The sequence below is a fragment of the Castor canadensis genome, chromosome 16 (assembly GCF_047511655.1).
Source record: "Castor canadensis chromosome 16, mCasCan1.hap1v2, whole genome shotgun sequence".
Lineage (NCBI taxonomy): Eukaryota > Metazoa > Chordata > Mammalia > Rodentia > Castoridae > Castor > Castor canadensis.
The window spans coordinates 28,104,215-28,129,790 of NC_133401.1; the positions used below are offsets into that span (position 1 = coordinate 28,104,215).

Consider the following 25,576-nt stretch of genomic DNA (forward strand, 5'->3'; position numbering starts at 1 on the left):
AGACACCCAGGCCTGTCCCTTCCCTAAGTCTACCATCCCTAAGCATCTCTGAGCACAAGGCTGGCTGGAGCCTGCCTGGCCAGCTCTGTGTGGGTGTCGCAGTTGGACACCTTCCGCCACCCGCCCACCCACCCCCCTCCTCCCAGCCTCAGCTGGCCAGCCCCCTCCCCCTCCTGTCCCCTGCCGCCTCCCTGCAGCCTCTCTCCCTCCTGGCAAAGCCTCCAGCCTGCCTGCTCCTTACAGTCCAGGGCGCCCCGGCAGGCGCTTCCCTCCCTCTTTCCCTCAGAGGCTGGCGCCTCCTCCCCTCTCCTGCCCTCCATCCCCTTTCACCCCTTCCCCAACCCCGACTCTGCAAACATGAGGGTCTTGGCCTGCCTCCTTGGTGAGTGATCCACCTCGTGGGGGGTTCAGGGGGCTGGGACCCCCACCTCTGACCTAATAGCTCATGCAGTTTAGGGACTGGAGCTTCTGGGAGCCACTCCCAGTGCTCTGGGACGCCCTAACATCTGGCTGCCTGCCCTGTCCCTCAGGGATTCAGTCTTTGCCTGCTCTGTCCCACCCTCTCAGCAACCCAAGGGACCTGCCCCTATGTGTCCTGGCCCCAACCTTGTAAGGATCACCTGCCATTCAGCCTGATCCTCAGTCTTGACTTCAGGGGCTAGGCATTTGGAGCCCTTCCCACCTCAGGGACCCATATCTTATTCCAGCCCTCAGCCCAGAGTCCACTTCCTAGGAATGGGGCTTCTGTCTCAGAGGTGTGAGAAATCTGTGTGTGTGTGTGTGTGTGACGTGCACGAGCTGTGTGACGTGCACGAGCTGGGGCCCTGCCCCTCACTGTCCCCTCTGATCTCCCTTGCAGCAGTACTGGTGGGGATCCAGGCTGTTGGTAAGTGGCTGACTCTCTTCCTTTCTGGCCTGCCCCAGCTCCAAAGCCTCCTGCAACCCACCCCAGGCCCCGCCTCTCTCTCTTGCCCCACTCCTCTCTGCCACCACTCCCAGCCTCCTGTGGGGACAGCATCTCTTGAACATCAGAACCTCTGAACACCCAGGAGGCTGGGTCCAGGGTCCAACCCACTGGACAGCTGGCCTCTATAGGACATGTCTCAGCCCCCGTTGTCACCCAGGGGCCTCAGCAAATGCCCCTGTCAAGGGTCACAGCTTTTTTTCCACCCTTCCCCATCACTTTCAGAGCAGCTACGCCTGGCTGATGGCCCCCACGGCTGTGCCGGCCGCCTGGAAGTCTGGTACAGTGGGCGCTGGGGCACCGTGTGTGATGACGGATGGGACCTTCGGGATGCTGCAGTGGCCTGCCGGGAACTGGGCTGTGGTGGGGCGCTGGCTGCCCCTGGCGGTGCCTTCTTTGGGGAGGGTGCAGGGCCTGTGTGGCTCAGTGAGCTGGCCTGCCGGGGCAGCGAGGGGCAGCTGGGCCTCTGCCCCCACAGGGGCTGGAAGGCCCACATCTGCTCTCACGAAGAGGATGCAGGTGTCGTCTGTGCAGGTGAGGAACCCTCACCCCTCCCAATTTGGGGGCAGCCCCTCTGATGATTACCTAGGAACTCCAAGTCCTTGGTTCCCATACATCTGAGCTGCCCAGCAGTCCTCAGTCCCCCTAAAGCCAAGTATCTCTCTCCCCAACTTATGATCATGTACTTCTGAGCCCCGGGGAACCCAGGCATCCCAGGGACCAAGTGGCCTCTCCATTTCCCTCACCCCCTCCATGGCTTCTGTCCTCTTCCCTAGGTCAGCGCGTGGCTAACTCTAGGGATGAGTCAACACTCTCCCTGGAGGGAGATCCATGGCTGGGGCTGTCTGGGGAGCTGAGCCCCAGCTCTGAGAAGCCCCCAGTGACTCATGGTGAGCCCCAAGGACAAGGCTACTCACCCCCATCCTGTGCTGTCCCTTGGCTCAACAGTGGGGAGGGACACCAGGCACTAAGATCTCCCCCAACCCATTACTTTGATCCCTCAGAAAGGGACCACCCAGGTGGCAGCAGCTGAGCTTGCTGACCTGGTGTCATGTCTCCTTCCCAGCCCCCCGCCCTGCAGGGAACCCCCAGAATGGCCCACGAAAGAAGAGCCCTCGGCCACCCAAGCAGGCCAAGTCTACCAGGGCTTCTTTGCTGATGACTGGAGCCCCCCGCCAAGGTGAGCCCTTCCAGGCTTCACCCCACCCCCAAATCTAGGTGTTAGGAGACCCTAGTTACTGCTAAACTGAGGACCCCAGGGCCTGCTCCTAGCCTGTGACCCTCCGAGGGTTGCAGTGTTTTGCACCCTCCTTCAGGGATTCAGACTCAAGGCTGGCCGCCCCTCTTCCTCCTGACCCAACCCCTGTCAGGAGACCCTGGGGTCCAGCCCCACTGAGACTGTGGCTCTTCTCTGGGTGGCCCAGCTGGCAGGCAGATCTCAGACCACTGCCCTTTCTGGGCCTCAGTTTCCCCATGTGGAAAAATGGTTGGTGGAGGGTTGAAACTGCTTCCTTCAAGCTGTCATCACACATGGCCCCTCCCTCCCTCCCTCCCTCCCTCCTTTCCTCCCACAGAGCGGCTGCGCCTGGTCTCAGGCCCCCATGGCTGCGCTGGCCGCCTGGAGGTCTGGCATGGTGGGCGCTGGGGCACTGTGTGTGACGATGGATGGGACCTTCGGGATGCCACGGTGGCCTGCCGGGAGCTGGGCTGCGGGGGGGCACTGGCTGCCCCTGGGGGAGCCAGATTTGGGCCTGGTTCAGGGCCAGTGTGGATGGATGATGTGGGGTGTGGAGGAGGAGAACAGGCCCTCCGGGACTGTCCCCGAAGCCCCTGGGGCCGGAGCAACTGTGACCACAGTGAGGACGCCGGGCTGGTCTGCACTGGTATGCTGGGGCCGGGAAACCCCCCCTCCCTGTCCCCCTCCAGGAAGTTGCAGTGGGCCTGTTGATCCCAGGTCTGTCCCTCCACCATTCTGTCTGTTTTCTCCTATTCTTCTCTGGGGAAGCTGAGTTTCAAGTTGCTGTGAATGTCTGCCTCACATGCTGTGGCAGAGCCCCTGAGGGCAAGGAGCCCTGCCTGCACTCCTCACATGGCTGGCCTGCCTATCCCCAGATCCCTTGACCCTCTGGGTCAACCTAGGAGCTGAGGTGGGAGGAAGGGAGGGAGGGTGGACCCGAGGGTAAGGAGAGAAATTGAGGTGAAGTGGGAGGGCACTGACTGGTGAGTCTTACCTGGCCTCCACACTCCCACCTCAACAAGATATCTAGTTAGAGACCGTGGAGGTCTCCCCTGTTGGACCTGGGATGGAACCAGGGCTCCCTCCTTTCTTCTCTCTCTTCCTTTTCCTTTTCTTCCTCCCTTCTCTTTCCTTTCTCTCCTATCCTCCCCTCCCCTTCTCTTCCCTCCCCTTCTCCCCTAGCCACTCCCCACCCCCCGGTGTTTTTTGGGTATCACTCAGCACCTGCTCACCCATCCTAGTGTCCTGACTGCTTGTCTTCCCTTCCCCCTCTCCAGGCCCTGCACCCAGGCTTCGCCTAGCCGATGGCCCTCATGGTTGTGCCGGCCGTTTGGAAGTCTGGCACGGTGGGCGCTGGGGGTCGGTGTGTGATGATGCCTGGGACCTTCGTGATGCTGCCGTGGCCTGCAGAGAGCTGGGCTGTGGGGGGGCTCTGGCTGCCCCAGGGGGCGCCTTCTTTGGGGAGGGGGCCGGCCCCATCATCTTGGATGATCTTCGGTGCCGGGGAAATGAGACAGCCTTGCGATTTTGCCCAGCGAGGCCCTGGGGCCAGCATGACTGTCACCATCGGGAGGATGCTGGGGCTGTGTGTGATGGTGAGGGGGCACAAGTGGGGAGCGGCAGGGCGGGCAGAGTGGTGGGCATGGTGGTACCTGGAGTGGATGGGCAAGAAGGGGGGACAGGGTTGTCCCTTCTCACCCTTTACTCCCTGCCAGAACTTCCCCTCTCCCTGTGTTCTTATATGAAACCTCAGTCCATATCAATAGGTCTCAAGTGGGGAGTTAGGTCCTGTCTGGAGACATTTTTTGGCCAGAATTGGGGGTGGCAGTGCTATGATACCTGTGGGCAGAGGCCAGGGATGCTGCTTATCATTCTGTAATGCACAGGATGCCTCACCCCCGAGCCTGGACAGAAAATGGTCTCCCCCAAATGTCAATAGTGTAAGGGTTGAGGCTGACCCCCACTGCAGGCTTTGGTGGTCCTGTCTCCTTGCTCCTAGTGGAAGCCAGTCTTCCTCCCATGGGTCACTTCCCCTCTTTCCCTCCTAAACTTCTGCTCTTACTTCCACCCACACAGTCCTCCCCCACAGTTTAGGGATTTGGAAGGCTCAGCTCTGTGCATGGGCAGAAAGGGGACAGGGTGGTGATAGTCCCTTCTTCCCTGCTCCAGGCATGCCCCTTGGCTATGTGCCCCCCACGGCCCCTGCGTTGGACAGCAACAGCTCAGCACCCAGGGAGGCAGCACCCAGGCCCCCATCTACCACGGTGGTCCAGACCCCAGGCTCAGCAGGCAGCTGGCCTCCTCCAGCCTCTCCTACTGCCCCTCTGGAGCCTGGGCCAGAAGCTGGTGAGTCCCTACCTGTCCCCAGCTATAAGACTGTCCCACAGGACCTCTCACAAAGGGAAAGATGGAGAACAGGGGCCTGGGCCTCCTGCTCAGAAGGACCCATGCTTGGTTTAACACTCTGTTGATATGGTTCTGAAATCCATATTCATGTGTGTGTAATGGTTAGTTCTAGGCTGGAGGCCCAACTTCAGGGGTTCCACATGTCAGGTCCAGCACTCATCCCAATATGCCAAATAAAGAGATGAGTGGTGGTGAAGGGCAGAGAAAGGAGGTTTAATAAGTGGCATGGGTATGCCACAGGAAGAGGCAGAGTGAGCACTTCAGCCCATCTTGGAGTACAGACAGCAGCTTCAGGTTTAAACAGGGGAAGACTGGAGCAGGAGGTGAGGGCTATGCATAATTAATTATTAAGCAATCCCTGACACAGGTGTGGTCCAGTTGATCTCAGGATTGTTGGGGGGCACCTGGTGACAATAAGAAAGGCATTATTGTCCAGGGGGCAGTTTTGACTTTTGTCAGAAGATGCTATCAATTAGTCCTGTCCTTGGATTCCAAGGTGGCTGTGCAGTGACTGCAGAGAGAGTGGCTCAAAGCCAAGACAGATACAAGATGGAGGCATAGATGCCAAGCTTTTCTCCTGCTTCGTTCCCCTTTGTACAGTTGCAGGCTCAAGTTAGGAATGAGTGCTTTTCAGAAAAAGCAGTTTCTACGTCCCTGTTTTATTTGAACAAGAACCTTGGCTTCTGCCACTGGTCCTGAATAGGGGAGAAGGATGGTGGCTAAGAGTCCACTATCACAAGCTTCTGGCTTCTGTTCCCCTCAGTGTAGCTATGATTGTCACATTGTCCTCTGGCCAACTTAAGTAACAACCCTGCTTAAGAATTCCTTTGGCATGAGGGGAGTGGTGCTGTGCACCTATAATCCTAGCACTGGGGAGATTGAGGCAGGAGGATCCTAAGTTTGAGGGCAGTTTGGGCTGTACAGTGAGTTCAAGCTGCTCAGAGCAACACAGGGAGACCCTGTTTCAAACAAAACAAACCAAAAAATCCAAAAAAGCAAAACAATAGTATTTCTTTGTCTTTCTTGTCAGTGAGGTCCTCTGGTTCTTTTCCAAATGGAGTGAGTGGTTCTGCTGGCTTCCTTCCCATCGACATTAAAGCAACTAGATCAATGATGACTAGCTTTAGTTTGTGGTGGTATTTGGGGTTTGAACTCCGGGGACTTGTGCTTGCCAGGCAGGTGCTCTGCCACTTGAGCCACACCTCTACCCCCTACAGCTGTTGATTTAAAATACAGGTGTGGCCAGATACAGTGACTCGTGCCCCTATAATTCCAGCTATTTGGGAGGCAGAGATAGGAGGATCATGGTTGGATACCAGCAGTTAATGAGATCTTGTCTCAAAGAACAAGCCAAGTATGCTGGTATACATCTGTAATTCCAGATACTCAGGAGGTGTAGGTAGGAGGATCTGGGCACAAAAACCATGAGACCCTGTATGAAAAATAACTAAAGCAGAAAAGGGCTGGGGGCATGACTCAAGTGCTAGAGCACCTGCCTAGTAAGTGCAAGGTCCTGAGTTCAAACCCCAGTATTACCAAATAAATAAATAAATAAAAGTAAATGTAGGCCTCATTTATTCAGATACAGACAGTGAAGTCAACAGATGAGGAGCCCATGGGCATGAAAATTTTGTTACTCCCAGTTCCCACGGATGCTGTGGATTCTGAGTCAGGGTAAATGGGCTCAGGATGACTAGTTAGAATAATGTCAGCAGGCTCTGTCTGGGGTGCAGGGTCATCCCTGGTTGTCTGGTTGTGAGAGCAGGTGGATAGTGGCCTAGAGTGTAAAATCTCAACAAAGGAGTAGTTGGGGTGTGGGCTCTGGTGTGGTCTGCATAGTAACGGTGCTCACTGGTGAGCTGTTTTCCATCCCTAGGAACTGGACGGCCCCGGTGGAGGGAAGAACAGTCCCTTCAGAGTCAGGAAGCTCCAAGGCATGAATGCATCAGAAATGCAGAAAAGGTGTCTTTCTTGAGGCTGTCTCCTCAAGGTTGAAAAGACTACACAAAAGTGCTGACCTGCTTTCACTGTAGTCACCATTGGCTCCAGTCCTTTTTGCTCAGGTTATTTTAGAGACAGGATCTTGCTTTTTGCCCAGGCTGGCCTGGACCAAAGTCCTCCTATTTTATGCTTCCTGCCATAGCTGGAATGACAGACACATGCCACAAAGCCCAGATTTTTGCTGTTGAAATGGGGTCTTACTGGCTTGGAATTGGGACCCTGCTGATCTCAGCCTTTGGTGTAGCTTGGGATGATAGCTAGTTGTTGGGATGGGGGTTTCACAAACTATTTGCCTGGGCTGGCCTTGAACTGTGATGCTCCTGATCTCAGCCTCCTAGGTAGCTAGGATTACACTGGTGAGTCACCGGTCCTGGATGACAGTTCTATTTTTGTTTGGTTTTGGTGGCAGTACTGGGGTTTGAACTCAGGGCCTTGTTTGCTAGGCATAGTGCCACAGCCCTTTTTGCTTTTTGGGATAGGGTCTCACATTTTTGCCCAGGCAGTCTGGACTGCGAACCTCCTCTTTATACTTACCATGCAGCTATTGGTTGAGATGGGGTCTCACTAACTTTTTGCCCAGGCTGTCCTTGACCCTGGATCCAACCGATCTCTGCCTCACCAGTTGCTAGGATTACAGTTGTGAGCTACCACCCCAGCCTAAATTAAGCGTTCAGGGGAATTACTCAACTATGCCTTACCCTTCATAGTTAGTGCAGAAGACAACAGGAAAAACCTCAATAAATACTTGCTGTCTAGAAGGAAGGATGGATGGATGAGAAGCCTTATAATGGACTAATAGAAGGATACCTGGAAAGGAAGATGGAGGAAAAGGTGGAATGAAGTGTCAGGGAGCTGGATAGCTGTTCTGTCTCTAATTCTTTACATCTCTTCTCCTCCAGGGTCCCCTCAGCTGCGCCTGGTGGCTGGGCCCAGCAGGTGCTCAGGCCGGCTGGAGGTGTGGCATGATGGGCGCTGGGGAACAGTGTGTGATGACAGCTGGGACATGCGAGATTCAGCTGTGGTCTGCCGGGAGCTGGGCTGTGGGGGACCTCGGCAGCCAGACCCTGTGGCAGGCCGCTTTGGCTGGGGGGCAGGCCCCATCTGGCTGGATGACATGGGCTGTGTGGGGACAGAGGCTTCGCTGGTCGACTGCCCTGCCTCTGCATGGGGGAAGCACAACTGTGCTCACAATGAGGATGTCGGGGTCACCTGCACTGGTAAGGACACCCTAGCCATTGCAGACTCTAGGAGGGCTTCCTGGAGGAGGGAACAGAAACCAATGCAGGCATTAAGTCAATTGAGGGCATCCTAAGCCCTGGCACAGTGTTTTCACACAGGGACCGCATTCACACTGCATAATAAGTCTAGGTTGGTGGACGTTATGCTCATTTATTTATTTATTTATTTGTTGTTGTTTTTGTAAGGGCTTGGTCACAAAGATGTGGCTGATCCCTTAGTCACGTTATTAGCATAGACTAACATGGACCATGACCCCAAACATACAAAGAATCTCTTATCAAGCAAGACATTCCAAGGGCTTAGAAGTCATCTCTGAAGAGCCAGGGACAGAAGACCAAACTTTTCTTTGGGCATGGGTAATCCTTGATTGCATACATGTGCTAATTAGAAAGTTGGAAGACTGAGCATGGTGGTATGTGCCTATAATCCCAGCTGCTTAGGAGGTGGAGACAGGAGGATTGTGAATGCAAGGTCAGGCAGAGCAAAGTAAGTTAGACCCTGTCTCAAAAAACAGAATACAAATGAAAGGACTAGGGGAATGGCTTGGGTGATAGAATGCTTACCACGCATGTGTGTCTAATAGGTGTTGTTCAATAAATATTTGTGACATGAATGAATGAACAAATGAATGAGAACCTTGTGACTGGCTAGAGTAAAGGAAGAGCCTGGACCGACAATCTCATTGTCATCTCCTCTTTCCTCCTCACCTGCCTCCCAGAGACTCCTGGCCTGGACACCATCTCAGACCCCTTCAGTTGGAGCTGGCTCCCTGGGCTGGGTCAAGATCAGGACGCCTGGCTTCCACGAGAGCTGGTCACCAAGACCTCTGTTAGTCTGTCCCCTGGTGAGCTGCAGAAAACAACCACAAAGGCCCCAGGGAAAATGCCCAAAAGTACCAAGAAGTGGGTGACTAAAACTGCCAAGAGACTGACCACCCAGCCTCCCAGGATGCCAACCACGAAACGCTCCAGGGACCTGGGCACCACAAGCCCCCCAGAACAAACCTCACCTACCACCATATCCCGGACCGCCGAGGCCTCCCCAGGTCGAACTTCTGAGTCACCCAAAAGACTGAAGACTGAAGCTCCCCGCAGACGGACCTCTCATACCACTGCCAAGCCAACCCTCCAGACTTCCTGGGAATGGACCTCAAAGACCATAGCAACACTGTCTACTCAAGACCCCCAAGAAACGACCTCTGAGGTGTCCACAAAGCAAATCTCCCAGGCCTCCCTAGAGCCACCTGCTGAAATTCCAGAAAAATCTCCAGAGTCATCCACAGACCCAGCCTCCTCACACACATCTGGGGTGCCAGGTGAGTGGCAGAAGGAGAACGGCAGTGGAGGGGGGGATGCAGGTAAGGCTGTCCCCCACTTCCTGACCTGAGGGTCTTCTACCCCCAGGCCCTTTCTGGCTCCGTCTGGCTGATGGGCCCAACAGGTGTGCCGGCCGATTAGAAGTGTGGCACGATGGACTCTGGGGGACAGTCTGTGACGACAGCTGGGACCTGAGGGATGCTGCCGTAGCCTGCTGGGAACTGGGCTGTGGAAATGTCCGGCCCCGAGTGGGCAAAACCCACTATGGGCCTGGGACTGGGCCCATCTGGTTAGACGACATGGGTTGTAAAGGCAGTGAAACATCCCTGAGCGACTGCCCCTCGGGGGCGTGGGGGAAGCACAACTGTGACCATGAGGAAGACGTGGGGCTCACCTGCACTGGTACCAGGGGACAGTGGGGAAGAGGCTGAGGGGGTGGAGCCAGGGTGGACGCTGGGGAATCCAGTTTAAGGAGGCTGAGGGGGGTACATCAGAGAGCTGCTCCCTGAGCCCCGAGAAGGGAAGGGAGGAGGGGTAGCTAGGACTCTGGGACAGGGGACCATCAGATCAACTGCTGCCCCATTTCTCCCAAGGTTACACAGATAATGACGATTATCCCCCCTGGATCTGGGACCCCACTTCAGGAGAGGACCTGGGCATAGGGAGCACCACGCCAAGGCCTGGATGCACTCTTTCCTGGGGCACCACCCAGCGCCCAGGAGGCCCATTCCCAGCAGCACGTCACTTTCTACACACAGGTAAGGTGCTTGACAGGGCCCAGGGGACCCCAACACCTCCATTCCCACTTCTCAGCAACTGGCCTGGGCCCTGAGACTCCGACAGGCTCCAAAGCCCCTCAGGATGTCCCTTCTGTGGGCTCAAAATGGGGACAGCATGTGGCTCTGTGCCATCGGAGTGATTCAGCAAGTACCAAATCCTCAGTTCTTGAAAACCCATCAGAGCCATCAGGGCATGGCTAACACCCAGTTTGGGCCACTCTATCCAGATCCCTCTTGTCAACGTGTCATTTTCCCCACTCCAGCTCCCCCAACACAAGCAAAACCTTACCTATCTCAAGGTCACACTGTCCAGTTCAGGCTGTGGTTCAACCCTGGGTAGCCACTTACAACACAGCTGTGCCCCTGCCCTTCTCAGGCCTTCCCAGCACTGCCACAGCTCTGTCCCTCATTTGGCTCCCCTCAGCGCACTGCCACCAACCTGGGGCCTTGACCTACCCTGGCCCCCTGTGTTTCCATCACTACAAATGTCCTGCTACTCTTAGCTGTCATCCTGTGTTCTGTCCCCCAGGGCTTCTCCCAATGGCCTCTGTGCCTTCCTCATGCTCTGTCCCTCACTTTTTTTTTCTTCTTGCCCTCATCACCTCTATTTCCACTCCATTTTTTTTTTTTTTGTGGTACTGGGGTTTGAACTCATGGTCTCATGCTTGCTAGGCAGGCACTTTACTACTTGAGCCACCCTGCCAGGTCTCCACTCCATTTTTCCTGGTCAGTTTTCTTTTTTCTGTGTCTTTTCCATCCTTACTTCCTGTTTTGTTTGGGACAGGGTCTTGCTATGTAGCCCAGGTTGGCCTGGAACTCAAGATCCTCCTGCCTCAGCCTCCTGAGTGCTGGGATCATGTGTGTGGGTCACCATGCCATGCCTCTTGTTCTTTTCTTTGTTTCCTTCCCTGTCTTTCTTCTCTCTCTCTCTCTCTCTCTCTCTCTCTCTCCCTTCCTTTCCTTCTTTTTTGGTTTGACTGGGGTTTGAACTCAGTGCTTTGTGCTTACAAAGCAGGTGCTCTACTGCTTGAGCCACACCTCCAGTCCACTTTGCACTGGTTGTTTTGGAGATGGGGTTTCACAAACTATTTGCCCAGACTGGCTTCGAAGAGGGATCCACCAGATCGCTGCCTCCCAAGTAGCTAGGGTTACAAACGTGAGCCATCGCACCCGGCTTCTTTCTCACCTGCATCATCTCTGTTCCGACTTCAGTCCTACCTCACTAGTATCTCTGTACCTGTTTTCTATCTTACCATCACGTTTCCTGAGTCTCCATCTCCTCCCTCCCCATGGCCTGCATCTTTCCCTCCACCTGTCTCTCGCTGGCTCAGTCGTTTCTCACTTTTGTAGTCTCTCACCATGGGGTTTGTCTCCTTTATCACTACTTTCCCTTATCTACCCGCTCTCGTCCTTTCCCGCCCTTTTCTGGCGCTCAACACGCACGCGCACGTAGAGTGGGTGGGTCAAATGCTCCTTTGCTTCGCACCTTGTGACGTCACAGGCGCGCTGCACATCCTGATTGGCCAGCTGGCCCATCGCCCAAAATAATGAAAGCCTGAAGAAGTGTGGGAAGTCTCTACGACCAGCCTTGCCACCGAAGGAGAAGGGAATGCAGGCCCTGGAGACGCTGGGAATTGGGTGGAGGAGATTCAAGCTATGAGTTAGGGCTCATCATCCAGTTTCCAGAACCGAACACTTGACCTCCGGGAGCTGCGGCTCCTCGTTGGGGTCAGCCGGATTCCACAGCCTTTGTTCTTTTGCAACCCAGCGCGGCCTCGGTGGGCGGGAGCGCCCCCTCGTGGCAGAGAGTGCCAAGTCTTGTGCACCTGCCGCTGTGACGTCTGGGGTCACTGGCAGAGAAGCGTCACAAGTAAAACCCTAATTAAGGAAGACTTGGATGGAGGTGCGAGGTGGGATGGGGCATGGGAGAAATGACAGCCATAAATTCATATCCTGAGTATCAATGAAAAATGACCTTGTCATTTTGAAGTACCCCGTCTCTTCCTTTAGAGGGGAACACCTGGGGCTCCAGAGTTAGTGGAAAGACTCAGAGTCTTATTTACTCTCTGCTAGAAAAAATGACTTAAACCGGGTGCCGGTGGCTCAAGTCTCTAATCAGGAGGCAGAGATCAGGAGGATCGCGGTTCGAAGCCAGCCCAGGCAAATAGTTCTCGTGACCCTATTTCAAAAATACCCATCACGAAAAGGGCTGGCGAAGTGGCTCAAGGTGAAAGCCTTGAGTTTAAGCCCCAATACTGCAAAAAAAAAAAATAAATAAAAATGACTTAAATATACTTTCATCTAAAAATAAATTACATCTATGTGCTGGAAGGTTCACAAGAAAATGCCATTGCATTCAGGTAATTCAGATTCATGATTCCAACAACCAGTGACAGGATCCTAATGTTACCCTATGTTTCGCACAGAGAAAAATGAGGCTCAGGGACGTTCCACTCTGACCTGCAGCCACTATGGGAACCTGTTTCAAACAATTTCACACCTTTTGCTCATTGCATTGGGAACTATGCGTTTTGGCATAGTTCCAAGCGTGAGACTGGAGTCCCACTCCCCCACCAGGTCCCAATCTAGGCTCCACAGGTTTGAACTAGCTGACTGCATGTCTCAGTCCAACAAACAAAACACGTGCTAAATCGTTTAGAACCGCAGAACGTTGTTAGGTATGTAGGTAGGTAAGTAGTTACTGAAAATGGACAACAGCAGTAGGATCCTAGGGACAGAGTATTTATAGTAGAGAAATAGAGGAAAATCTCACAGAAATGACTGTCTTGTTTCCAAGCAGGAAGGGAATGCTCAGAGAAGCAAAGGCCAAGAGAGGAGAACACTGCATTGCTAGATGTGTGCCTGGGTGGTGTGGGTCTCTGCAAGACTTTATTTAAGCTGATGAAGGATCTGTATTTATTACTGCCAGAACACATCAACTCACAGATAGTGGCTTAGAACAGCATGAAGTCATTATCTTGAAGTTTTGTAGATAGAAGTCAGGTGTAGTCTCATCTAGCTAAGATCAGGGTGTAGGCTGGGCTGGTTCTGTAGGATGGAGACCCTAAGGGGGAATCTGTTCCCATGTCTTTTCCAGCTGCTGAAAGCCACTTGCACTTTTTGGCTTCTGGCCCCTGCCTTCATGTTCAAAACCAGCAAAGTTGCATCTGTCTGACCCTTCTTCTGTCTGCATGTCTTTCTCTTTTACTTTAGCCTCAAAAGCTTTCGTGATTTTAAGGATTCATAAATTAGATTGGACCCCTTGGATAATCTTCCTATCTTGTGGTCTGGACACTTAATCACACCTGCAAAGTTTCTTTTGCCATGTAAGGTAACTTATCCATGAGTCCTGTAGCTTAGGAAATGAAGTCTTCTCTCTTTTTTTTTTTTGGCTGTACAGGAGTTTGAATTCAGGGCCTCACACTTGCTAGGCAGCTGCTCTACCACTTGAACCATGCGCCCCTCCCCCAGCCCTTTTTTTGCTTTAGTTATTTTTCAGATACGGTTTCAAGCTTTTTGCCTAGGGTAGCCCTCAGATCAAGATTCTCCTACCTCTTCCTCCCAGCTGGGATTGCAAGAGTGAGCCACCAACCTGGATTGTTCTTTGAGAGAGGGTCTCACTAACTTTTTTCCCCCTCAAACACAATCCTCTCAATTTCTGCCTCCTAAGTAGCTAGATTACAGGCATGAGTCACTGGTGCCAGGCTCTGAATTATCTTTCTATTCTCCCTAAATATAATGGTGTGTATATATAGATAATAAATTTATATGCCACATAAAATTGTTATTCAATAGAGTTGTATTGTTATTCAATAATACAAGTTTATTCAGCCAAAAACTATAGAAAATGTAGTAGTATAGAAATGTCCCAAGCAGTTCATTAATAAATATATTATGGATTTTGTTTTCCCCAGAGAAGAAAAGAATAAGTAGGATTGGGGGCCTCAGGAATTGAGATAATAGTTGACTTTTCTTTATTGAAGGACAGTACCGGAGTTTGAACTCGGGTCTTGTACTTGCTAGGCAGGTGCTCTACCAATTGAGCCATGCCTCCTGTCCTCTTTTGCTTTAGTTACTTTTCAGGTAAGGTCTCCTGTTTTTGCCCAGGGCCAGCCTCAGATGGTGATCCTCCTACCTATACCTCTTATGTAGCTGGGATGTCAGGTGTGTACCACCACACCTGACTTATTGGTTGAGACAGATCCTCATTAACTTTTTCTGGGACTGGCTGAATGTCCTTATTTTATGAGCCAGTTTTGCTACAGTTTCTGTTTTTGGTAGCCACGAGCATTCTAACTGATGGTGAGATCGGGAGAAGGCTGAGCGATGGATCTGTGTGAGCCATGGTGGTTCCTGCGCTGGGCTGGACCAGTGGGAGCAAGAAGGAGGGCAAGATTCAACACTCTTCCTCATGTCTCTGAAGGTGACCAGGATGGTTCCCAGCCTCTCTGGACACAGGACACACCTTCAGGAAGTAGTTTGGCCAAGGGGACCCCCACCACAACCAAACCTGGACCCATTCTCACCAGTGGCACCACCAGGAGACCAGGTCATCTCACTCCAGCTCCAAGGGCTCATGGGAACACAGGTGAGGCACATGGCTTGGACGAGGACCTGGGGAGAGATGGACCTCAAATTCCCTGTGGCTACCCAACTCTTACCCCAGAAAGACCTGGCAGAGATGTATCCTGAAACTAGGACTCATTCTCTAGACGAGTGGTTCTCCTTGGGGGTGACTTTTCCCCCACGAGCATTTAGCAATGTCTGAAGACATTTTGAGTAATTATGAGTGGAGGCAGGGAGTCTACCCACTGGCATCTAGTGGGTAGAGGCCATGGATGCTGTTAAACATCCTGCAGGACCTAGTTGTCCCACAACACAAAGTTATGTTTCCCAGACACCTGTAGAGCTGAGGCTGAGAAACCCTAACCTTGAGTAGCTAATGACAGGAAATCATAAAAGTGAATAAGCAAAGATATTCACAGGAAGTTCACAGAAAGGGAAGTCCAGTGGCCAAGTGCAAATTCAGGGATGGCAGAGTGGTTCAAGCAGTAGAACACCTGCCTAGCAAGCATGAGGCCCTGAGTTCAAACCCCACTGCTGGTAAAGCAAACAAACACAACAGAAACAGAATATGCAAATTCAAACATGACAGAATTAGGCAGAAATTAGGGAGGTGGGTGACACCAAGAGTGACTGAGGACTGGAGAGACAGGCACCCCCCACTGGGTATAGCAGTATTAGTAGAAAATTAGTGTCATTATCAATTAATCAGCATATATTAATTTTACAAAGGGCTTCATTGTGATAAGTCCACACATGCATATAATGTGCTTTGAATCAGTTTCACCCTCTATTACTCTTTCTTCTTCTTCTTCTTCTTCTTCTTTTTGTGGTACTGGGGTTTGAACTCGGGGCCTACCCCTCGAGCCACTCCACCACCCCTTTTCTGTGATGGGTTTTTTTTGGATATAGGGTCTCTTGAACTGTTTCCCTGGGGCTGGCTTCAAACCTCGATCCTCCTGATCTCTGCCTCCTGAGTTGCTAGAATTACAGGCATGAGCAACCGGCACTTGGCTCATCATTCTACTTTTATACATACATACAAAACACTTGTACGTATCAAGTTCACCCCCATCACCCTCTTTTGCTCTCCCCCCTCCTGTTTTTCCCCCTAAAGAGTACCATGATTATTAAGTATGACCTAGTGATCCTGCTCCTAGATATATATGCAAGCTTACAACGGGGATACATATGAAGATGTTCTTTGGAAGTCTGTGCTGTCAAGTGGTTGGAGGCAAATGAAGTGTCCAGTGTTAGGGGAACGAATGAGAGAGTGGGGGGAAGGGCACATGGTGGAATTCTATGCAATGGTTAAAAGAATGACTAGACATGCACCCAACATCATAACTCAGGGGGAAAAGTCAGAAAGAGATTGACATTTCCAAGCAAAGATTCTTTGCAAAAATTAAGCACACAAACACAAAAATATGTGTACACTTATAAAACACCCACTATTTTACAAGGACATTTGCATGTTTAAGGCTGTATATCATGGAGGGAGTGAATTCAACTATGATATATTGTAAGCATTTTTGTAAATGGACAGCGGACCCCCAGTACAAAAATAACATGATAATTTTTAAAAAAAAGATGCCAAATGCATTAGTGTCTATGGGAGAGAGCGATGAGGAAAGAAATTAGGGATAAGAAATATTCAAACTAAAATAAAATAAAACAAGACATGTTAGACACTGTTGGTGCCAATGTGCTGAACATAGTTCTCTGCATCTTTTCAATTTTTTGCAGTACTGGGGTTTGAACTTGGGACGTCATGATTGCCAGACAGGTGCTCTACCACTTGAGACACGCCCCAGCCCTTTGTTACTTTTGTTATACTTCAAATAGGGGTTTGGAGTTTTTGCCTGGGGTCAGCCTTAGAGGGCGATCTTCCTACCTATGCCTCCCTCTTAGCTGGGATTATGGGTCTGTACCACACACTTGGTTGAGATGGGTCTCAAATAACTGTTTGGCTAGGTTGACCTCGAACTTACAGTCTTCCTGATCTCCACCTCCTGTGTAGCTGGGATTTACAGGTGTGTGGCAAGACACTCAGTTTAGCTCTCTGCATCTTGAGTCTGAAAGATTAAACACTATTAACGCTGTAGGTGTCAGAGACACGACAATATGTAGGCAAGATTTTTGCAGTAATAACTAAAAACATTTAACATTTATGGAGCAACATACACCTGTCAGGCACCATTCTAAGCATTTTATAACCTTGTAATATCCACCTGAGTCCTGTGAGAAACTGAGGCACAGACATCAGTGACTTTGACAACTTCATTATTCCCAAGAGTGCTTATTACACACTCAGCATCATGCTGAGAGCTTTGCATGTCTATGATCTTCCTGGTCCCAGTGACACCTCTGCAAGGGAAGTGTGTTGATTGCCCCTGGTTGATTCCCTAGGGAAGATACTGAGATTCAAGCAGTTAAGTAACTTGTCCTTGGTCACCCAGCTAGGAAACAATGGAGCAGGGATTTAAACCTGGACAATGTGGCTTGAGGTCAAGCCCTTTATTTAACCTGGCTTCTTCAACCCTGCAAACAAAGGGCAGGGGAAAGGATGTCCCTCAAAGATGCTACAGAAAGCCAGGTGCTGGTGACTCATGCCTGTAATCCTAGCTACTTGGGAGGCTGAGATTGGGAGGATTGCAGTACAAGGCCAACCTAGGAAAATAGTTCATGAGACCCCATCTCCAACACAGCCAGAGCAGAATGGATGGAGATGTGGCTGAATTGGTAGAATGCCTGCTTTGCAAGTGTGAAACCCTGAGTTCAAACCTCAGTCCCATCAAAAAAAAAAAAAAAAAAGACCCTTCAGGAAATCTCTAGAGCACCACTGTTCAACGTGGCAGCCACTAACACAGGCCACTATTTAAATTTAAATGAGGCCCACTGTGGTGGTGCACACCTGGTGCACCTCCCAGCACTGTTGGAGGCTGAGATGGGAGGATTGTGAGCTACAAGTGAGCCCTGTCCCTAAATAAATAAATAAATAAAATGAGTCAGTCAATTCCTCCTTCACCCTAGCCACATGTCAAGTGTTCAGTAGCCATATGTGGCTGGTGGGGACCATATTGCACAGCTCAGACAGTAGAATAACCCCCATCACTAAGAAAGTGATATTTAGTACTTAGACTCTGGATGCAAACAAGTGGAGCTCAAATCTTGTCCCTGCCACTTGCTAACTCTGTGTGTGTGTGTGTGTGTGTGTGTGTGTGTGTGTGTGTATGTGTGAGAGAGAGAGAGACATGGGACAAGTTACCTGCATTCATTTTCTCATCTGTAAAAAAGGGGATAAAGTTGTACTTACAAGAAAGCCACAGTGAACCCCGAAGTGGGTTCACTTGATTGTGCATAAAATGTAAGTGGGTGCCAGAAGGCAGTAATCAAGATAAGCAACATCAGGGCTGGCTGAGAGGCTCAAGTGGTAGACTGCCTGCATAGCAAGGATGAGGCCCTGAGTTCAAACCCCAGTTCCACACACACACACACACACACACACACACACACACACACACACACAAAAGTAACATCATAATGCAATCTTTAAAAAAAATGAATGCAAAAAAATCCATGACGAACTAAATATTCAAAATTTTAACTAGTTTTGGCAGGAGGATCCTGAGTTTGAGTCTGGTCTACAGCAAGATCCTATCTCAAATACAAACTAAATCAAAATAATTTCTGGAAGAGTGGCTCAAGTGGTACAGTGCCTGACTAGCAAGTACGAAGCCCTGAGTTCAAACTCCAGTACCACCATAAAAAAAAAACCCCACAATTGCTTCAAAATATTTATCTTGTGAGTGCTTGCCTAGTATTAAAATGAAGCCCTGGGTTCAATTCCCAGTACTGGAAAGAAGGAAGGAAGGAAGGAAGGAGAGAGGGAGGGAGGGAGGGAGGGAGAGAGAGAGAGAGAGGAGAGAGAAAGAAAGAAAGAAGGAAGGAAGGAAGGAAGGAAGGAAGGAAGGAAAGAAAGAAAGAAAGAAAGAAAGAAAGAAAGAAAGAAAGAAAGAAAGAAAGAAAGAAAGAAAGAAAGAAAGAAAGAAAGAAAGAAAGAAAGAAAGAAAGAAAGAAAGAAAGAAAAGGAAGAAAGGAAGAAAGAAGGAAAGAACCGACCCACCTATTTGCAGGCTGTCTGGGAGTCCTCTGGTATTTCTGACCCCCAGGACTTTCCCGCACCCCTCCACATCCCGCACCCTGCCTCTTTTCTCTTGCTCCAGTACCAAATCCACTGATTTCCCCCATCCTGGGGAGAGGACGCCAGGTGGCGCCTGGAGCCTCGGAGGAAGCTGGGAGGTGGGGCACTAGGGCCGGGTGAAGTCTGCCAGTGACCCATGACATCAAGGACTCTGAGCCTTCCCATTGGTCAGATCCTCAAGGGCGGGGCAGACTGACCTCAGATTGATCTCGGTCTCTCTCTCCTTCTCCTCTAGGTTCCCCGAGGAAGCCATGGCCAGGGCACAGGCTGCTGCGGCCCACAGCAGGCAGGATAACCCCCACATCATCCTCAACTCCTTCCTCCTCATTGGGGCCCTCGGGTCCACAGTTGACCTCTGACTCCTGGCTACAGCTCATCTTTGACTCGACTTCAAAGCAGAGTGTGACCACAGACCCTCCTGACACTTCTCCACCCACTCCAAGCCTGCCCTCCTTGACTAGCCCTGACCTTGCTTTGTCCACCCCTGATTCCACTGTAGCTCCAGCTCTGGCCCCAGAGCGTTCCTCCACCCCATCATTCTCCTTGCCTGAAAAGCTAACCTCTGATCCCTCTGCACCATCAGAGGTGACCAGCCTTTTCCCTACCTCAGAACTGACCCCGGAACCTGACACAACCCCAGACTTGGACGTAACTCCAAGCCCCAATACAGTCCCAGAGGCTTCTGGATCCCCAGACCTCTCCACAAGCCCTACTCCCACTACCTTCACACACCCCACCATGACCCCGTACTCAACCACAATCCCTCATCCCACCACAATCCCTGACCCCACCATAATCCGTTACTCTACCACCACTACCCCTCACCCCACTACCACTCACCCTACCACAATCCCTGACCCCACCATGACCCCTCAACCTCCCACCACCCCTCACCCCACCATGACCCCTCAACTCACCACTACCCCTCACCCCACCATGACCCCTCAACCTCCCACCACCCCTCACCCCACCATGATCCCTGGCCCCCCCTCAGCCCACATCATCACTACCAAGTCCCTTTCAACCTCCCTGGGGACAGAACTTCCCTCTGCCACTCCACCACCAAGGGTCAAGTCCAGACTGCACCCTCAATTGACCTCCATGGAGTCCCCTCCTTCTTCCACGTCCCAGATGCTGAACCTAGAGCCCTCTGCAGCCTCAGAGTCCAGCCCCTCCAGGCCTTCTCCAGCTCCAAGCATGCCATCCATTGAGGACTTCAAACTACCCAGAAGCCAGAGCCCTGAATTAAGCTATCCACCTACCCATACCCCACACTCAACCTCTGACCCCAGTGTCACCCCTGACTTTCACCTGTCCTCTGTAGCCCACCCCTTGGATCAACCTCCCCCTGACCAGCTCACTGTAGAGCCAACACTTAGTCAGAGTCCAGGCCCCCTTGGCCCATGTGTGTCCCCAACACCTCCTGTAAGGGTCATGGCTTGTGAGCCACCTGCCTTGGTAGAATTGGTGGCTGCTGTGAGGGAGGTGGGTGGACAGCTTCAGAGGCTGACCAAGGTCCTAGAACAGGACCGACAAGAGCGTCAAGCCCTGGGGCTGGGCATGGTCCAGTTGGTAGAGGCTGCCCAGGGTCTGGGGCAGCTGGGAGAGACTGTAAAGAGACTGGCAGAGGTGACCTGGCCCCCCAGCACGCCAGCACCCACCACAACTACCCCTGAGGAGGAGGAGAGACCTCTGAGGGGGGATGTGTGACCCACTTCAAGACTGGGGACTTGAGGTACTCTCAAACAAAGAAAAACCAAAGTATCTAATTAAAAGAAAGGTGTGGGTGTAAGGTACGCTCAAAGAAAAATCAAAATCATTAAAAACAAGGCGTGAGTGATGTTTCTGGGGGCCTAGGTGCATCGTGGAGAGACAGGATCACAAGACTGATCTTGGTTTATGAATACTACAGGTGCCATGCAAGGTGATGGTGATAAAAATGGTGACAGTAATGACAGCAGTGGTGATGATGGCAGTCATAATAATGACAATGATCATGATAGTAACAATGGTAAGACGGTGGTGATGCTGACTGTGGTGGCGATGATAATGGTAGTAAAGATGGTGAGGTGATGGTGGTGATATGTTGGTGGTGGTAATGAGATGATACCGGTTTGGGTTTTTTTTTGGCAGTATTAGGGTTTGAACTTAGGGCCTCACACTTGTTAGGCAGGTGCTCTACTACCTGAGCCACTCCACCACCCCATGATGATGGTGTTGATGGTGATAGTGTGACGGTGGGGTGTAGATGATGGTTATTGATTGTGTGTTGATGGTGATGGTGTTGATGAGGTGATGATGGTGGTGGTAGTGACAGTGATAATGATGGCGGTAGCTATTGACAGGATTATGATGATGATGGTGATCGTGGTGGTGATCTTGGGGATGCTGATGGAAATGATGGTGGTGATGGTGGTGATGACATGGTGCTGACAGTGGTGATGGTGGCAGTGATAATGATGGCAATGATGATGATGGTGATGGTAGTGTTGACGGTGATGATGGTGGTGATAAAATAGTGATGATTGTGATGGGGTGATGGTGGTGAGATGATGGTGATGACAGTGGTAGTACGGCAATGATGGTGATAAAGACAACCATGTGGTGGTGATTATTATGGTAGTTGTGACAGTGGTAATAAAGTTCCATATAGGCAGGAAGCTCCTTCTGGCTCTCAGGTGTGTCCAACTTTGGGAACAGAGGCCAGTGCAGTGTACACCTACAGTAAGCATCTTTTTTGGGAAGGGCGGGGGGTAGCAGAGGTCTCTCTATGTAGCCTAGACTGGCTTTAAACTCGCAATCCTCCTGCCTCAGCCTTCCAAGAGCTGAAATGTCAAGTGTGTCCCATCATGCCCTGCTCACTATGCATCGTTGAATGGATGGTGTATCGTCACATCACCTGACATATATTTGTGGGGCACTCTGTGTCAGGCTCTGTTTTGAGGCTTTGCCTGCATGCTGTCAATCTACCTTCACAAACACCCTTTGAGGAGGGTACTGTTACCACAGCTCAGCAGAGGAGGAGGTGAGCTTTCAGCCTGGATGCCAGGGTGGATCCTTGTCGAGGTGGACCTGAGCCAGTCACTGAGTCTCTTGGTTCCCCACCTATAAAAAGGAATAATAATAGTTCATGCCTCATGGGGCTGAGGTGATGACTGAATGACAAACTGGTCTTTCTGTGTGTGATCAGGCAGGGCCTGGTGCTTAAGTGCTCACATGTGTGAGCAATGATTATATTATACTCATTTTACACAGCTGAGCTCTGAGGCACACAGAGGTCAGTCCTGCAGTCCAGACTACACAGGGCACATGAGGCAGAGCCATCCTTGTTCTTAAGACAGTATTCCATAACCATGTCACATCCACTGGGCTTGAGTCCTGGCTTGGCTGTGTCTAGCAGTAGAAATCTGGAAGTTTTCCTCCCTTCAGTGAGCCTCAGTTTTCTCCTCTGTTAAATGGGGTTAATAATAGAAATAGACTCTCTGGGTGGTTGTGAGGATGAAATGAATTAGTGTGTGTAAGGCCAGAGCTTGGCACAAGGTATGTGCACAATTAAAAAGTAATGATCCCAGCCACTCTTTTATTTTATTTTTTTTTTGGTGGCACTGGACTTTGAACTCAGGGCCTCACATTTGCTAGGCAGGACTCTACTACTTGAGCCACTCTGCCAGTCCATCTTTCTGTTAGGTATTTTCAAAATAGGGTCTGATAAACTATTTGCCCCTGCTGGCTTCATACCACTATCCTCCTGAGCTCTGCCTCCCAGGTAGCCCAGCCACTGTGCAAACTTTTGATAAACTGTATTAGGTCCTTACTGCAGCCCTTAAAGAAAGGAACTTATATCCCTGTTTCAGAAAGGACTCAAAGGCTCAGAGGGGGTAGGCGCCCAACTAAAGCCACACAGCACAGCCATGTAGAAAAATGTGATGGAAATTCCCCAACTTTGACCTTGTCCTGGGGTTCCAGATCAAGGTTTCTACCAGTGCCCCTCTCTGAGTGACCTTGAGTAAGCCTCCTCCCATCTCTGTCTCTCAGCTGGCTGGCCTGTTAATTGGGGGCTGTCTTGGAAGACCCCCCCCCAGCACTCTGGTTCTTGTTTCTGCAGCCTCAGGCAGGAAAGCAACCTCTCCTTTCTCCCTCTCAAGACTAGAGCGTAGTGCAGAGGTCGTGGAAGGTGATGGAGGCTGGCGCCCCTACTGTCCTGCAAAGGCCAGCAGGGTCCAGTTACTTGCTGGGGCGGGGATAATGCCTGGGGGTCTTGATAGATAGATGACCTGTCTGCTTCTGCCAGCGGGCAAAGGGGCACACAGGGAATTCTCTATTCCCCAGATCTCATTAAGCCAGAGACTTAAATAACTGCTGACGGGTACCCTGGGGAGGACGGAGGGCACAGCTTCTGCAAGCCTCCTTCCCCTTCCTGTCCTGGATCGTCGGGCTGCACAGCAGTACCTCAGCTTGGAAGAAAATGTCTCTATTTCCACTTCCAGGTGGGAGTGAGTGAACCCTGGGAGTCATCGCCCCCCAAATTACCAGAGAGCCCAGACTGAAGTTCAGGCTGCTGGTTTCTCTCTCAACCAGAGGTGGAGGAGAGGGCATTGGGCCTTTTGGCCCAAGGTCCCTTCACCGCCTGCCACCTTCTGCCAGCCCCAAACAAGCTAGTTCTTAATTACCCAGTCACTCTATCCCTGCTTGGCTGGGCAGCTAAGCCCAAACATCTGGCCCCAGGACTTGCAGCCAGGACGGGTGGCCAGCCCCATTCGATACTGGCCCTGACCCTGGACACCTCCCACCAGACAGCTGAGCTCCATCTCTGCCTGCCAGCTTGCAACACACCCAGAACGGTAGCTGCCTAGGCCTTGCAAGCTCAACGGGTGCAGAAAAAAAAACCCCAAACTTCAGCACCATTCTCAGTGCACAGACACACAAATTCATACACCAAATCCAAGCATACAGGATGTCCCCAATCAGATAAAGGTATAAAGGAAAGAATATATGTTATTTTCCACGTGGGATATGACTGTTAACGTGGGATATGACTGTTAATATAGAAGACTCCAAAAGAGCTGGGCACCAGTGGCTCACACCTGAATTCCTAGCTACTCAAGAGGCAGCGATCAGGAGGATGGTGGTTCAAAGCCAGCCAGGGCAAATAGTTTGAGAGATCCTATCTAGAAAAAAAACCATTACACACACACACACACACACACACACACACACACACACACACAAAGGTTTGGCAAAGTGGCTCAAGGTATAAGTTCTGAGTTCCAGTCCCAGTACCTCAAAAAAAAAAAAAACTGCATTTTACCAAGCATAGCTTGTACTCCAGCAGCCCATCTGGTGGGTTAAAATTCCTTACCTATGAGAAGGCTCATGAACCCTTGCCTATCCACACACCTGCCCCCACCTAGATCTTTGGTGAACTCTTGCCTGTAAGGGGTGTGGATGGCATGCCTGATATGATACTTAGCGGTAAGTCGTCATTTTTTTTTTTCAGTAGTGGGGCTTGAACTCAGGGCATTCACCTTGAGCCACTCTACCAGCCCTATTTTTGTGAAGGATTTTTCGAGATAGGGTCTCGTGGAACTATTTGCCTGGGCTGGCATCAAACTGAGATTCTCCTGATCTCTGCCTCCTGAGTAGCTGGGATTACAGGCATGAGCCACCGGTGCCCGGATAGAGTAGGTCGTCTTGACAGTTTTATAATTTGTTTTTGTTTTCGGGGTTTTCTTGGGGGGGTGGGAGGGTGGGACTGGGGTTTGAACTCAGGGCTTTATGCTTACAAAGCAGGTGCTGTACCACTTGAGCCACACCTCCAGTCCATTTTGCTCTGGTTATTTTATGGAGATGGGGGGTCTTGCAAACTACTTGCCAGGGCTGGCCTCCAACCTCAATCCCCCCAGTCCCAGCCTCTCAAGTAGCTAGGATTACAGGTATGAGCCACCAGCACCCATCCATTTTTCATAATTTTTTATTTTATATTTTGTCTGTGAAATTCAGTTTGAGGCTTAAACTTTAGCTTATGCGAAGACCTATCTCCCTAGGTAGGTTCTGAGAGGGGGGAAATGTGTGCACAGAGCCAGCCACTGACACAGAGAGTGGCTTTCCTCCTGTTAACACTTTGCACTAGTCACCCACGAATTTTGTCCTGCCAGTCATACTTGCAAGCTTGGGTTCCTCATTTGAGGAGAACCCAGAACTTCCTTGGTAGTCACTGGTCTAGGAACACTTTAGGGGTGCTCAGTGAGGAGTTGAGTAAGAACGTGACAACAAGGTTAAACCAGGATCTGAATCCAGCCATGCCACCCTTTCTTTCCCTTCCTTCCTCCCTTCCTCCCTCACTTCTTCCCTTCCTCCCTCACTTCTTCCCTTCCTCCCTCAGTTCTTCCCTTCCTCCTTCCCTCCCTCCCTTCTTTCCCTTCCTTCCTCCTTCCTTCCCTCCTTTTCCCCTCACTTCTTCCCTCCCTCAATTCCTCCTTCACTCCTTCACTTCTTTCCCTCCCTCACTTCCTCCTTTACTCCTTCTCTCCTTCACTTCTTTCCCTCCCTCCCTTCCTCCTTCACTCCTTCACTTCTTTCCCTCCCTCACTTCCTCCTTCTCTCCTTCACTTCTTTCCCTCCCTCACTTCCTCCTTCACTTCTTTCCCTCCCTCACTTCCTCCTTCACTTCTTCTCTCCTTCACTCCTTCCCTCCCTCACTTCCTCCTTCACTTCTTTCCCTCCCTCACTTCCTCCTTCTCTCCTTCACTTCTTTCCCTCCCTCACTTCCTCCTTCACTCCTTCACTTCTTTCCCTCCCTCACTTCCTCCTTCTCTCCTTCACTTCTTTCCCTCCCTTCCTTCTTTCTCTCCTCTCTTTCTTTCTCTT

At 51.1% G+C, this 25,576-nt stretch overlaps 1 protein-coding gene across 2 annotated transcripts; it reads left to right on the plus strand.

Annotated features, from left to right (window-relative positions):
- Nucleotides 1-203: 203 nt before the first annotated feature.
- On the plus strand, nt 204-20,549 carry Ssc5d (scavenger receptor cysteine rich family member with 5 domains). 2 transcript variants are annotated; one of them, XM_020179728.2, is made up of 14 exons: nt 204-382; nt 860-886; nt 1,190-1,498; nt 1,741-1,854; nt 2,031-2,144; nt 2,539-2,847; nt 3,479-3,796; nt 4,371-4,547; nt 7,508-7,825; nt 8,566-9,162; nt 9,251-9,565; nt 9,757-9,921; nt 14,366-14,530; nt 18,945-20,549. In XM_020179728.2, exons 1-14 carry the CDS (start codon nt 358-360, stop codon nt 20,417-20,419), a joined length of 4,428 nt encoding a protein of 1,475 aa, XP_020035317.1. In that variant the 5' UTR covers nt 204-357; the 3' UTR covers nt 20,420-20,549. The 2 variants fall into 2 exon arrangements, with proteins under 2 accessions (XP_020035317.1, XP_073914498.1); XM_074058397.1 differs by lacking the exon at nt 9,251-9,565.
- Nucleotides 20,550-25,576: the final 5,027 nt, after the last annotated feature.